At 46.0% G+C, this 15755-nt stretch overlaps 1 protein-coding gene across 8 annotated transcripts in view; it reads left to right on the top strand.

The window, feature by feature from the left end:
- Window positions 1-830: 830 nt before the first annotated feature.
- The window catches only part of LOC137431830 (ikaros family zinc finger protein), an 88813-nt gene continuing 73888 nt past the window's right edge, over window positions 831-15755 (top strand). For 5 of the 8 annotated variants that reach the window (XM_078782558.1, XM_068123572.2, XM_068123571.2 and 2 more), the window contains exons 1-2: window positions 866-1092; window positions 7598-7656. In XM_078782558.1, the coding sequence (XP_078638684.1) occupies window positions 7617-7656 (40 nt within the window). In that variant the 5' untranslated portion in view covers window positions 866-1092; window positions 7598-7616. Of the gene's footprint in view, window positions 1093-7597; window positions 7657-15755 lie in introns of all 8 variants that reach the window. The other 3 variants (XM_078782553.1, XM_078782555.1, XM_078782554.1) reach the window with 1 other exon arrangement.

Raw genomic sequence — 15755 nt, 5'->3', positions numbered from 1 at the left:
TGCCATGCCCTATGCGGAGCGTTGATGCTTCCAAAACAGTTACGAGGCTACAATCATGGATGGATCGTCTGCAACTCCGAATCAGGAAGGCAGGGCAGGAATTTGTTCATGGTGCCGGCGATAACTTGCCTCCTTTTCACAAACGACGTCGTGGGATCTTTGACGCCAGCAGACGGGCTCGATGGTTGGAATCCCGGTTGAGTCATACCAAAGACTTTAATATGGTACGTGCTGCTTGCTTCCTTGCTTCCTTGCTCCGTTCGTTCATTACTTCCTCCTTCCTCCTCAGCATTTAAACTTTAAAGGGATAGCGGGCAAACAACGCTGGGAAAGCAATGGCAAACCACCCAATTTAACCATTAATGCCAAGACTGCTTCGGCAGCACCAACGCTCTGCAGAGAACGGCACATTAAATCAGAGCCCAGGTGTGTTCAGTTGCCAAGCAGCTAGCTAGCGCTTGCCAAGCCAGCCGTTCCTTTTCAACGGGTTTCAATAGAGTGCATGTAAATATGAATAAAGAATTGAAAACATTGAGAAGTTATTTGAACATATTGAAGTAATAAAACCGCAAAGATTCGAGAAATGTCATGAAAAACACGACTCAAGGGAAATGAATGTAAAGAAGAGTGCAGACAATATTGTTGGGATAGGGGTGTATTATTTATATCTGTATAGCTCGGCTGTGATCCCCCATCTTTACTGTTTCACGGCTTCTTCAACGAAATTGACGATTAATTTCGAATTATATAAAGTTTTAATATATATACATCTGATATATGTGAGTAATACTGGTAAATCTCGATAAACAAGAAAATTTAAACTTCTGATTAACAGAGAAGAGGAAGAAGCGGCTAGCGGGTGCTGTTGGTGTATTATCTCGTATGCTGATTGTGATCCCATATTAATATATCGGCGTTTTTGGTTATTTATTCACGTTTCTGAAATCAGGGTTAGAGGTTTTATTGAGGTCACGTCCCGGGAACTGCTATTCTGACACGTAGTAGGGAAGAGTCGAATAAAAGAAGCTGAAAGAGAAAGACAGGTGATCGAAGGTGCCCGATGAGTGCTATCAGTATCACTATCAGAGGAAGGTATGGCTTGAACTTTTGAAGGCCTCTTGGAACGGGATGGATTTACAAGATTTATTTTTCATTTACTTGTCTTAATACCAACTTGCTTCTTTGATTGAACTTTGCTTTCTACAATATATGGATGTGTATTTGTTATTATTTTTGGGGAGGGTGAATTTATATAGATTGTTTTGTGGTTGTGTAGTGAACTATGAACGTTGCAATGTACCAAAGGGTTATCGTTATGAGGGTTCTATGGCGGTGGCAAGAGGTTGGATGGCGGTGGCAAGAGGTTGGATGGCGGTGGCAAGAGGTTGGATGGCGGTGGCAAGAGGTTGGATGCCGGTGGCAAGAGGTTGGATGCCGGTGGCAAGAGGTTGGATGCCGGTGGCAAGAGGTTGGATGCCGGTGGCAAGAGGTTGGATGCCGGTGGCAAGAGGTTGGATGCCGGTGGCAAGAGGTTGGATGCCGGTGGCAAGAGGTTGGATGCCGGTGGCAAGAGGTTGGATGCCGGTGGCAAGAGGTTGGATGCCGGTGGCAAGAGGTTGGATGCCGGTGGCAAGAGGTTGGATGCCGGTGGCAAGAGGTTGGATGCCGGTGGCAAGAGGTTGGATGCCGGTGGCAAGAGGTTGGATGCCGGTGGCAAGAGGTTGGATGCCGGTGGCAAGAGGTTGGATGCCGGTGGCAAGAGGTTGGATGCCGGTGGCAAGAGGTTGGATGCCGGTGGCAAGAGGTTGGATGCCGGTGGCAAGAGGTTGGATGCCGGTGGCAAGAGGTTGGATGCCGGTGGCAAGAGGTTGGATGCCGGTGGCAAGAGGTTGGATGCTTGCCTGAGTTTGAGTGGCAAGAGGTTGGATGCCGGTGGCAAGAGGTTGGATGCCGGTGGCAAGAGTGCATTATCAATGAAAATGCGTTATCAATCGGTAGCTGCCTCAGAGGAGTTGGGCTGTTGCTCTGAAAAGAACAGTTGGTGGCTTCTTCTTTGAGGTCTTTTGAGTTCAGTCAGAATGATCTTTATACTATGAAAGCTAAGAAAAGATAATTCCTACTGTGTGAGAACTAAAATATACGTGCAGCGTGGCTTGGCTTCGGTGATATGGTTTGCTTGCTCGCTCCATCCGTCCAAATGCCTCGACCCCCAGCTCGCCCCGCCAACACAAGCACCACCACTCATGCATCCTTTCACAAGCGATGAAATTGAACAAGACCTCTGACAAGACCAAAGCCAGAACCAGCGCACAGGTCTGAAGCCAAAACGAGCACACGCAGCCGCTTCCCTGCGTCTCTTTTAAAATGCATTGGCGGGGGTGGGGCCAACAATCGGATCCTAATGAGCTATTGGTTAAAATACGGCTGTCCATTGACACACTGTCGCTTTGGCTCCGCCCACGCTGGCTTTGGTAACAGATTTTCTCAGTCTGGAAACCATGGCACGGGGAAGACCTCTCCTCACTTAACATGGGGCTCGACTCGTAGCATGTTACAGGCGCGGGGCGAACTCGGAGAGCTTGTAACTGTATGTGGGACCGGACCGAGTGATTTACGGCTCGCAGGATGTCAATGGCCAGTCAACCTCTGATTATTTTAATGTGATTAAATGAGGTTCACAAAGTTGTTGGCGGCGTGCGTACCTCTTGCACTCCCAAACCTCAAATTTGAAATGGCCATAGTGTTCCGGATTCCGGATTTAGGTGAATTACTATTCAGGTCATTGCTTATTAATGTTTATTCTATTAAAGGTTGTTGTGGTTAAATGGTTAGAGGCGCTCCTGATAACAGGAGACCGGAAACGGGATGGTGAACCGGAAGAAGAAAAAAGACACTAGGTCCGGGAGAAAGCGGCCATCTTCAGCTTCCTCGCCCAGCTCCGACGCGAGCGGTGTCGATATTGATCAGCGTTGGGAACGCTGAGTTTGAAAAGCCCGTCTGGCGAGAGGAGTTACCGGCGCAGGGTAATTACCGGTTACGCGTCAAATTGCCGTGGGTTCCTGCACGGAACCCAGCGTCCGGCACCGTTTACCTCAACGTCTACAAGGACGCGTACGGCAGGCGCCTTGGGCCTCGCGCGCTTTGCGAGCCCTGGAGCCGCGATCACGAGCACCGACCTCGGTGGGCTGCCGAGGAGGTGTCCGCGGCAGCAGCCGTTCCCGGTACGGGTCGTGCACGGTGGAAGCACGTCAGGAAGGGTCCGTTCAACCGCCCGCGTGCGGAGATCGAACTACAGGAGTACAGAGACATTGTGAGAGACATTGACCATGGAGGGAGTCGTGAGTGGGGCTCAAGGGAGGAATATATAAGATGGCCATCTTAGAGCTATTGTTGATGAGTCTACATCTTAGTAATGTTGTTGATTGAGGGTTGATTATTGTTGATTGATTGGGAATATATTATCCATTAATCCGGATCCTTGGTGTGGGGGTTTCCTATTGACTTGAATTGTTTGTGTCTTTAATATTGATTGTGTTGCGAAAGCGTATAAATCATATATCTTTCTGGCGGGGTTCCTCCCACGGTCCGGGGGTCACCGAGACCAGGTAGTTACCGGGAGGACCATGTAACAATAGAAAAATGCCGTAAGATGGAACGAATGCTCAAGCTGATATATATACATACATACATACATACCATACATACATACATACATACATACATACATACATATATACACACTGGAACCCCGCTATAACGAACACCAGTATTACGAACTTCCGGATATAACGAACGAATTTCCTGTCCCCCGCATATTTAATGAGATTCTATTGTTTAACGTAAGGCAAATCAATATGGCTACACCGTCCCGTAAACGCAAGATCTTGTCTCTCCGTTCGTAAACGCAAGATCTTGTCTTGCGTAAACGCAACAAGTGCTGGAAGAAATCACTCGGTGCTGCCATTTATCCTGTTGATGACGCAGCCAATGAAGAAAACACCGATCCTGAATTTGATGAGAGTGACGATGTCCTTTTATCGGAAAATGCCAGAGATTTACAGCACATTGCTGAAGTTAATGGTGAAGATTTGGATTATCTTGCAAGATTATGGGTGGACGTCGATGAAGACGTTCCCGTGACCAGTTCGATGACCGATGAAGAAATTATCGCCTCCGTTCGCGAAACAACACTGCAGTGTGACATCGAAAGTGACTGATGACACCAATGAACCACAAGAAGTTCCAGCAACATCTGATGTAATTGCCGGACTTGAAACAGCACTTTCCTGGTTTGAAGGGCAACCAGTCGACAGCATTAAAGTTTAACAGCTCTGTCAGCTATTATCTTATGTACGCAAAGAAAACGCCACCTCCAAGAGTAAACAATCCAAGATTACCAGTTTATTCACGCAGTAAATTGAACATTCGGTGAATATTACATGTACTTGAACATTTTATTTATACATGAACTTTTAAACAATGACACAACAGCAATGCTTTTTTAGGTTTTTTATTCGTACAATCGAACAATAAAATGTACATGAATGAACAATACAAAGAGTTTGTTGTTTTGCATATGAATAGGTGTGATAGTATGGTGATTCGTACGTTATTCAGTATTACGAACACTTCAAAATAACGAACTTTTAAAAATGTCTCCCGAGCAGTTCGTTATATCGAGGTTACAGTGTGTATATATATATATATGTGTATATATATATATATATATATATATATATATATATATATATATATATATATATATATATATATATTGTTGCAGATTTGAGAATCCTGTGTTGTAAATATGACCCTCTAGTAAATAGTTCTTGTAAATACCTCCATTTGTGGTAAAGGTCAAAGGTCGTACTTTTAGTTAGTCCATCGCACACACGTAGAGAACAATAGGATCCCTAAATAGTTATATCATTATTATGTGTATTAGTTAAGGCTCTGTTTTCCACTAGTTGACATTGCATTGCACCAAATGAAATAAGATAGGTCCCCTTCAAGGATTGCATTTCCCAGCCAAACTCTCCCTCTGTGCAAAACCGCTTGACAAGCGTGGGGTAAGCACCCTCTCAACTGGCCCTGGTTTGGAAGCGGCGTTCGCCGCCATTGTAAATATGTGCTCCGTGCTCTGTTTGGACAAAAAGGGCGGGGTCGCCGAGAAGAGACAAGCCCATGGCGCGCCACGGGGGCGGGGCTGTCAGCTCCATACCCAAATAAGGTAACAAGACCGTGGCATTGCCATATAAGGCCACCAAAAGCCCATGGCGCACCATGGGGGCGGGGCTGTTCAGCTCCATGCCCAAGTAAGGCTACAAGCCCGTGGCTCGCCACGGGGGGCGGGGCTGTTCAGCTCCATACCCAAATAAGGTAACAAGACCGTGGCATTGCCATATAAGGCCACAAAACAGAGCACGGGGGCGGTACCCAAACAGCCGAGGGCGTGTCACGCCCCCGCTTGAGATATGCGTGCGGCGATCGCGAAAAGAGGTACATGCTACTGGGCTGGTACGAGAAGCTGGTGCGTGCTGCTGAGCTGGGTTCGAGGCTGGAGCTGGGTTCGAGGTACTGGAGAGGAGAATCCCAGTGTTACAGAGAGAGAGAGAGAGAGAGAGAGAGAGTCGTGGGTCGGAACGGAACCTCGCCAGATGAACAAACCTCCTGCCATTCCTGTCATCATCCCCGTGTAAGTCTGACTGTCGTCTGTTTGTCTGTGTTGTCTGGGTTTTAAGTTAAGCCTGTAGATAAGCTAGAATTGCACTGTCTTCTTCTTCTGTAAATTATTTTCGTTTATTTCCTTCTCCCTTGGTTTCTTTGATTTGTACATAATTGGTTAATAAATTCCTGTTCCTCCTTACTTTGGCTTTTTCTTCCACATCCGATCGTCTTTGTGATTTCCCCCATTGAATACCTGTGGCACGATTTGGCCGACGCATATGAATCAGGTTTAGTATTTGTTAATGGTTCGAACCGCGGGCTGCTAAAACCGCTCGGCAAAATACCATCTTGTCCGTGGTTTCGAACGGAGTTGCCCACCTGCCGAGTGGAGGGATTGCCGGAGGCGTATGGGAATCCCTTGACCAATCGCTTCGGGCAATCCCACCCCACAAGGGAGCGGGGTAGCTTCAGGTGCGGAGACGGCCAGTACAAATAGAAGGGGGATTACCCCCCCCCCCACCCCCCCGCTAAGGGGAGCGCTGTACTCCGTTTCTGCAACAATATATATATATATATATATATATATATATATATATATATATATATATATATATATATATATATATATATATATATATATATATACACATACACCTTCCCAAGGTGGATACAGGTGATAAAACAGGAATTCCTCCAGATTTTTTGCAGTCAAGTACAATCGAAAGCAACGTAGGCTAAGTGAATGTGAAAATAACAGTCCTCTTACTTGTGATACAATTGAGGGTTCTGAAACATCATTTGTAATACATTCGCCCACCATCGCTGGAAACAGAACTGCACGGTACAAATTTACGAAGATGATTTGCATCGCCAAACCTTCGGCACTCCTTGAGAGGAGATAAAATTAAGTCGCTGCAACCTTTGCCATATGACCTGTGGTCCACTTGCCAATATTAGTTTGTTGAGATTGCATAAGTAATGACTGAATACCTCGACAATTTTGACAAGTGGGCACAAGGGCCACCAAGGACCAGGTTTTGGTGGCCCGACGGAGTTTTTGGTTGCATTTGGCACCTGAGCCACGGCTTATTTCAAACCCTGCATGCATGCATACATAAATACATACATGCATACATACACCGGATGGACAGACAAACACTATTCCAGACGGAATTGCCCTACAGGCTAAGCCGTAAAAAGGCAGCCAAGTTGGATGTATGCTATTGGGAAAATAGTTCTGCCTTAAGATGGAATCTCTAAAAGAAGGACCATGTGCATCAGATGTGAATTGGGGTCCAAATGGGATGAAGTTTCCCCTCATTTTTGCACAAGCTTTACAAGGAAAGCAATATTCATATTGATGAAGTTATAAATTGTGAGTAACTAAGCTTCCCTTTATGTGCAAATCCCTTTATACTTTCTTCAATAAATGATCCAAAGACGTTTTCACATTGATCACAACATGAAGTGGGCAATTGATACTAATTTATTTGGCCGAGGACATGGTTTTAAAACTGTTATTGTGTGGCGGGCACAAGGGTCAATAATTCCGCGCACCAGTGGGTGGCGCGAGCGTCCAGGCGGGGAACTGAAATACATGCTCCGCCTTTCGGCCGATCGGCCACGCCCGGGGGCAAGGCGTGGCCTCGGGACATACATGCGGGCTCTAAGCTCGAGCCCGCCCAGTGCTGATATGCGAGTTTGTAATAACGACTCTTGTTTGTATCCACGCGTTGTGGCCTACCTCTCTGGCAATCGAGTCGTGTGTGCACAGCACCACAATTGTCTATTTAATAAGTGTTCAGATCCTATTGAATATCAGCAATTCTCATCTTTAGACAGGTTATGTAAACATGTTGAATGGAAATAATAAACTTGGACAAATTGTATATTCTATTTTTGTGAAATCCTATCCATTTCTTTTTCCCAGAGTTTGTTGAAACGTAAAGATGGAAACTGAAGAGGCTAATGGACATACTGTGGTCACAGGTAAGATAGCCTCTTTTTTTCAAGCATATAAATAAGATATGAAAATACAAACCCATGGGGGGTTGGCAGGGAGAGAGGGATATTGTTATATATATATATATATATATATATATAAAAAATATATATACATATACATATACATATATATACATTGTTATGGATCTGTCGCCGGCCTTCTCCCCTTATCAAGGGGGGATTAATCCCCTTGTCTTTACTGACCTGGCGCAACCCGAGACCTATTACGTCCCTTCCGGATAGGGTTTCGGGACCAAATTCGCTCGTACCTAAGTACTAGCGCTGCCCTGGAAGCGAGGAAATAAGCCTCGCACAAACCACGTGTGATTGTGATAAGCCGAGCGGTTTGCATACACGTGATCCGCGCCGTTATAGATAATGGAACCCGATTCAAGCGGTTTTACCCGTGCCACGCTTAGTCAATGGAGAAATCACAAAGACGATCGAATTCAGAAGAAAAGGAAGAACAAATAGGTTTAATTATTATGCACGTATTTACAGCTCAGGACGAAGAGACACAGGGCAACTTAGACAGTCTTATGCTTAATACCCCAGGACAAACGGGCCCGTCTCACACACACTCACACGGGGATTGCAGATGGGCAGGATGATGTTCACCAGCGCCGCGGTGGTCGTCCAGGCTCGGCCCCGTCTGGCTCTCCTCGGTCCCCGGCACGTCCCGCAAAGATGCAGGTTGGCGAAGACAGGAACTCGTATCGTGTCGTTCAAACAAAACGGGTAATAATCTCGGGGCGAACAGTAGAGGGCGGACTTAGCGCGGCTGGCGGTTATTCAGCCGTGTTCACTCGCTTTCGGTGAACCGCGTAAGTTATCAACGCCCTGGCTGTGCCCACGTATTCCTCGTAACCAAGTTCATACAGTGCGAATGATTCTCTTCAAGCGCGTCTCCCTTCTCAGAACTCAGAAGTCACTCCAGCGCACCTCTCCCATAACTCTGGGGGCTCATGACTGAACTCACGCGCAACTCAACTGAGTACTGACGAGCGCCTCTCCCTTCTCATAACTCGACTCACGAGCGCCTCTCCCTCCTTATAACTGAGGTGGGGGCTTTGCGCGATCGGTTTTATTGCCACGCCCTTAGCCCGATCGATGTTTCAACCATGCCCTGTGGCGCAGTGCTGCAGCCACACGCTGTGAGCCCTGATTGGTGACTCATTCTTACCGTCCCCACTGCTGCCGCACCAATCTCAACCCTCCTCCACCTGCCGAGGCCTACCTCGTGTTAACTTGCGCCCAGCACAACTAGGGCTTTTTAGCCGCAATGGATCGAGCCTATGGACGTGGAATGGTCTGTAGAAGTAGGGCCTATCCTCCTGTCTTTACAACAACGCAGGATTAACATTGGAAGGGGCCTACTCTCACATATACTAAGACATAACTATACTACAAATGAGGCTACGTGTTGCTCGTGTGATTATCTATGGGGGGCAAGCCTTTAACCCTTATTAACTTTACTGTACAAATCTCAAAACCGCAGCACTGCCCCCCTCCCTCGTCAGACTCGTCCCCGAGTCAAACCCACACAAGTGTGAATGACCGGTTTTGAGCAAGACTTGGGACTACCTTTAATTATGTGTGACACTTGGATGTGGTTCCCCCCCTAACATTTACTCTAACCCGTGTATGTGACAGTTTTACAACACTAAATATGTCCCACCTACTGCGTTGTGGAACTAACTAACAGACTCGCGTCTGTTAGTTTGTTACACAATGCAGTAGGTGGGACATATTTAGTGTTGTAAAACTGCACCCATAATTAACCGAATTGCAGAATTAATTCTCAAACTACACATAAAGCTGGTGGGTAGCATCTTATTTACAATCACAGAACCTAATTATTTACATCTCTCTAACCCAGGACCTGTTCTTTCTTTTTTTTGGAAAGAAGATTGGAGGGGAGAAAAAGCACAGCAATACACCAAAACACATTCATCAATGCACAGTTCAAAAAGTTCACCATTTGCGGCTGGGCCGCATCTTCTTCTTGCTTCATCTTTTGTGTGCAATAAAAACTTAGTTCTTCTTTCCTGGCACACGAGAATAAAATGTACAAGAACCAGTGTTCGTTTTTATTTGTCAGCAGGGCCAACCTAATGTGGTCCAACTGCGTGACATTGATGCCACTCAAAATACGTGGTCCGAAGATGAAAGGTAAGTTTGCAGCAAATGACTGCTCAGCAAAGTGTACCGCCACAAAACGTGTGGTCCATGTGTAATGTGGTGCAGCAAAGTGTCTGTGCATGTGCAGCAAAGTTATAATAAAGAGTACGGCAGCAAAGTACCGTGCCGTTCATCTGCACAGGTGTAGCAATGTGCAGCAGGGGTGCTGCACATGTCTAACAAGTTGCAGCTGCACAGGTGTAGCAAAGTGCAACCACACAGTTTGAGGTTGCTGCACAACTCCTCCAAAGTGGGTCCATGGGTGGGGAGGAGAGACAAAGCACAGTTAGCAAAGGAAAGGGCGCAAGGGTACACATCAATCAAGGCAATGCCGCATGAGGGGCGCGGGAGAGCGAGCAGAGCAAGCTTGTCCCTAACCGTTCATAACCCCCCATGTCAGCTTACCCTACCCTTGCCCTTCCCTGTATTTACAAATTCGTCCCTACGTCCTGTCTCCCATATCCCCCTCTAAACCAAATTCGTCTTCCAATCCCTCCCAGGAAGGAAGAGATGGAATAACCACAATGTCACTCTCACGTCGAGATGCGTCTCACTTACTCAAATCGTTCGCTTGGTGCTGTTGCGGAGCTTTGTCACCTTGGTGAATGAATGTGGATGGCGCGAAGGGAATTCCTCAAATCCTAACTACACTAGTTACATTAACTCAGTTAAACTACCCGGGGTCATACCCTGCCAATCGGCATCTTTAAACTATGTGGTTCTAAAAACCTGATTCCCATTGACCACCTGGTGCCTTCCAAATTTGGGTCTCACTCCCCAATTTTTCACACTGTGCCTTTGCACAATTTCGGGGCTGGGTCGTGTGGCTCCACCAGCAGGTCCAACTACCTGCACACCTCCGCCACTGAAGTCACCACCCGAGCTTACCTTGCTACTTGCGACTACCTAAATTGGGGAAGGCCCCTTCTGGCTCTCTCACCCCCTGATGCCCTCTCTGGCATTGGGCTACCCAGGTCCTTCCCTAGGATCCTCGGGCCCCACTGAACACTACTCGTAACTCTAACTGGCTCCCGGAGCCTACCTGCGGCCTCACGTGGCCGACAAACTACCAGTGGCGGAGTGCTCCAATAACCATACTGTTATGGATTCGTCACTTCCGTTGTTGTGGTTCTCATCCACGGTAAACATTTTTGGCTGCATGTACTATTATTGTTATCATTTAGGTGAAATAGAGATTACTGTTTTCAAAAGGTAAAAAAGGTAATGTTTTTGAAAAGAAACCGGAAACCGGATCGGGAACCGGACGAAGAAGACGAGGAGGAAGAAGAGGAGAAAGGGGCGGAACGAGTGAGGTTGGGGCAGAAGGAGCCGAGCTGTTTGGAGGTCTGGAGCAAACGCTGGCGTACGGAGGTCATTAGCGAACTTTGGGGTTTCCTGGGAAAGGGATTCCTGCGACAGAGTTGTTATCGCTGTGACATAAACCTGCGTGACAGGTTTTGCGGTTGATTCCGAAGAGAATCATGAGAGTGCCGTTACGTTTCGAGAACGGACTGTTGGCCATTTTACCTCGCGCTTGATTTCGCATCGCTCCAGGTTCTTCACCTCGCTTCAACCATTTTCACAACCATCCAGACGTTAATCTGGTGTGTGTGTAACGTGGATTTTGAGTGGGAATTTGCGGTTCGCCGTTTGTGAGCCGTCGAACGTCCATACCCGAAGGTGTGATTTCCCAGTCGCCTCTTGAGGGTACCTTTGCCTATCTTTGGCAGTGTGACTGTCAACCGAACGGGATTCTGGTCTTGATACAACATCGTTCTGACGATCGCTTCAACATCGACTTTGGCTTGATGCCGGGATAGAGACATTGGGAATGTTATTTTCGCTCACTTGGAGCACAGTGAGTTATATTGTACGAAACTGATGGTACCACCATAGGAACGATATATTGGTTGTACAATTGATTAATATTGTTATTGTACCATTATTCTTGTGTGACCTTAAAGGGCCACAGACACAGAAAACCATGTTTGGTTTAATTAATAGATATTGCTTCACTTAACACTTAATTGTCCTTTTTTTTGAATAAATATTACTCGATTGGCCCCCGCCACCCAAAAAGCGGCGATTTGATTGCTCATGTGACTGGCTACGTCATCGAGGGAATTTTTGTTGCTGCTGGTAGTTTTTAGCTGGTAGTGGAGTCCCGCCCCTAAAATCGTGATGTTCATTCATGATGTCACCTGTGTGATGTAATCGAGGGAAAGGTTTCTCAGCACGCAATGATAACTGCCTGACCAAGAATCTTCTGATAGTCAAAATCATTATTAAAAACTACCAGCAGCAACAAAAATTCCCTCGATGACGTAGACAGTCACATGAGCAATCAAATCGCCGTTTTTTGGGTGGCGGGGGCCAATCGAGTGATATTTATTCAAAAAAAAGGACGATTAAGTGTTAAGTGAAGCAATATCTATTAATTAAACCAAACATGATTTTCTGTCTGTGGCCCTTTAATACAATACTTGTTTGTTGGTAACAAATGGTGTGGTTTCACCATTGATCTTTGACATACAGAATAACACATCTTTCTGCCGTGACTCCTCTCGGGGCTCGGAGGTACACCGTGACTGGGGTTTGGGGAGGAGCACGTTACAGAAATGGGGGGCTCGTCCGGGATAGAATTCCCTAACATTCCCAAAATTCCCAAATTTGGAATTTTCTAACATTCCCATATTTTTCAAAAAATTTAATATTTTGTGTGTGAAGGTTAACAGGTGCTAAATGATAGTCACCATGGTGTTTGACGCAGAAACGTTTGCGGTGTCCCCTAATGAGGCACAGTTCCAGGCGTTAAAAAGATCGGAACTCATGATATTGGCCAAATATTTTAACTTGGAGGTCTGAAGTAATATGAAGAAAGCAGAGATTCAGACATTGGTGGTCGAGTCTCTAGTGGGACAAGGAACATGGGAAGAGGTAGCCTTGGATTGGTTACCCGAGGAAAAAGGAAATGTGGAGCCCCGGAAAATTGAGATGCAACTGCAGAGCCCGGAAAGGTTAAAAGAGTTGGAATGGGAAGCCGAGGAAAGAAGAGCAAAGGAAAGAGCAGAACAGGAACGAGAACTCGAGGAAAGAAGAGCAGAGAAAAGGAGAGCCGAAAGGGAGTTAAAGGAACGTGACATGGAGTATCAGAGGGAACTTAAACTCAAGGAGCTGGAATTACTGGGAGAACGGAGTGAAGTTCATGCCGGCTAGTTCGACAACTAGTGAGAACTCTTGGGATGTTGGTAGGCATGTGAGGTTGGTGCCACCCTTCAATGAAAAGGATGTAGCCAAGTTCTTTTTACATTTTGAGAAAGTGGCTTAAATGGCCTGTGGGCTCCTGGACTAAGTTAGTGCAAAGTGTTCTGGTGGGTAAAGCTCAAGATATATTTTCAGCTTTCCCGATTGACCAATGTGCAGATTATGAGATAGTGAAGAAAGCCATTCTCAAAGCCTATGAATTGGTCCCTGAAGCTTACCGGCAGAAATTCATGAATGCCAGGAAGAGGGAGAGTGAGACCCACGTGGAGTTTGCCAGAATGAAGGAAACCATGTTTGATAGGTGGTGTGACTCTAAGGAGATTGGGAAAGACTTCAACCTGTTACGACAATTGATCTTGGTGGAGGAATTCAAACAGTGTGCCCACGTGGACATTAAAGTACATCTGGATGAGAAGAAAGTACCAGAGTTGTATGAGGCAGCAACCGTGGCAGATGACTATGCCTTGACACACAGGATGGGGTTCCACAAACCTAACTTCCCGCCTGGAGTTAGCCAGGGGAGTTATGGTAAATCAGGTTCGGAGAACAAATTTTCATGGAGGCGGCCTAGAGAGGACTATGGGGACAAATCTGATACCGCGACTTTTAGGGATCAGAAGACTGCAGTTCCAAGACATACCTATCTTCCAGGGGGCCCGAGGCAGACCACGAGTTTTTCCTCCGGGCCGACTTGCGCTTTTTGCAAGAAACCTGGGCATTTGATGTCCCAATGTTACGCCCTGAAAAGGAAAAATCAGGAGCGGAGTCAAACTAGTGCAACTCCGAATGCATTGGTCAATGCGAGAAATCGTCCTTGGAGGACAGTGCCTTGTGAAGATTCCCATGCCAAAGTTACGGCATCACAGAACGACCTTGTTCAAGAGGGTTACAAACCTTTTATTTCAGAGGGGTTTGTGTCTCTGGATGGAGACTTAACGAACCAGAGACCTGTTGGAGTATTGAGGGACACAGGAGCACATCAATCTTTGATGCTTGAAGGCATTTTGCCATTGTCAAAGAGTACCGCAACTGGTGATAGTGTTCGGTTACAAGGGATCGGTGGCTATGTTAAAGCTCCTCTTCATGTCATCCATTGAAAGTTTGATTTGGTGTCAGGACCGGGCACCGTAGGTTTACAAGCCACTCTTCCTGTAGAGGGAATATCTTTTATTATCGGGAATGATTTGGCCGGTGGTCGAGTTTCTGGTGATCCGATGTTGGTTGAAAAGCCCAGTATTAGGCCATCAGCCAGACCCCCAAAATAGGGTCCATGGGTACCAAAATGAGGGAGTAAGCCTAATATTGATTTTTGGATAGGTCTTTACCCCTAGAATATGAAAATATGTGATAGCAAATTCAACCATGTAGCTAAATGGGTGTTATCACCTCATTTTCAAAATGGCCACCAAAATGCATGTTTTTCTATTAAAAACACCATGTTTCATATTCTTGTAGGAATTTGTAACAAATAGCATTGCGTTTTGAGATGTTTAAGACTTTACAACTCTCTTAAAGTATGAAATACATCATCTGAACTTTAATCCAAGAAGATAGAATCCAATATGGCGCCCAATTTCACAAAATGGCTGCCATCATAGCAACAACTTTATTCACAAAATATGCACGAAAATAACTGGCATTCAGTAGATTTGCAAGTATACACATGGAAAAAGTATACACATTGCAAGTATACACATTTTCCTACAGAAAAAAAGCAAACAAAACAACAACAACGTTAAATTTTGTATGTAAAGTGGCGGCCATTTTGAAAATGGGTGATAACACACATTTAGCTACATCGTTGAATTTGCTATCACATATTTTCTTATTCTAGAGGTAAAAACCTTGTCAAAAATCATTATTAGCCTTACTCCCTCAATTTGGTACCGGTTGACCCCCCTAGCTGATAGCCTATATGGAAAATAACACCGCACAGTTAGAGCAGGAGATTCCGGGTATCTTTCTATCCTGTGCAGTGACTCGTGCTATGTGGGTAGGAAGCGCTCTGAAGAGAAGGAGAAGGAAGGCGATGTGGATTTGGGTTCCTTAGAGGTATTGGAGGAAAATTCAAAAGAGGAAATGGAGTGTCCGTCAGAGACATCTGGGAACGAGGTTGAACAAACGGTGCTGGTCCGAAAGAGACTTGTTGATGAACAACACGGAGATTCGGAGATCCGGAGTTTGATTGATAAAGCCGTTACAGAGGAAGAGGCTATGAAGTTACCTGTTGGTTACTTCATGAAAGGGGAAATACTCATGAGAAAATGGAGACCACCGGTGGTGCCAGCAAACGATGAGTGGAAAGTTCATTCCCAAATTGTGGTGCCACCGCCGTACCGGAAGGAGATATTGAGTTTGGCGCATGAGACACCTTTGGCCGGGCACCTTGGAGTGAACAAGACGTGTGACAGAATATTGGTACATTTTTTCTGGCCAGGATTGCGATGTGATGTGGCGGAGTTCTGTAAATCTTGCCATTCTTGCCAGCTGGTGGGAAAACCTAATCAGAAAGGCCCATCCGCACCTTTAAAACCAATTCCAGTTTTTGAAGAGCCATTCAGCCGAGTCATTATTGACTGTGTAGGCCCTTTACCTAAAACTAAGGCTGGATATCAGTATTTGCTGACCACCATGTGCGC

The sequence above is a fragment of the Myxine glutinosa genome, chromosome 7 (assembly GCF_964187855.1).
Source record: "Myxine glutinosa chromosome 7, kmMyxGlut1.1, whole genome shotgun sequence".
NCBI lineage: Eukaryota > Metazoa > Chordata > Myxini > Myxiniformes > Myxinidae > Myxine > Myxine glutinosa.
This window is presented reverse-complemented; position numbering and strand designations above follow the sequence as displayed.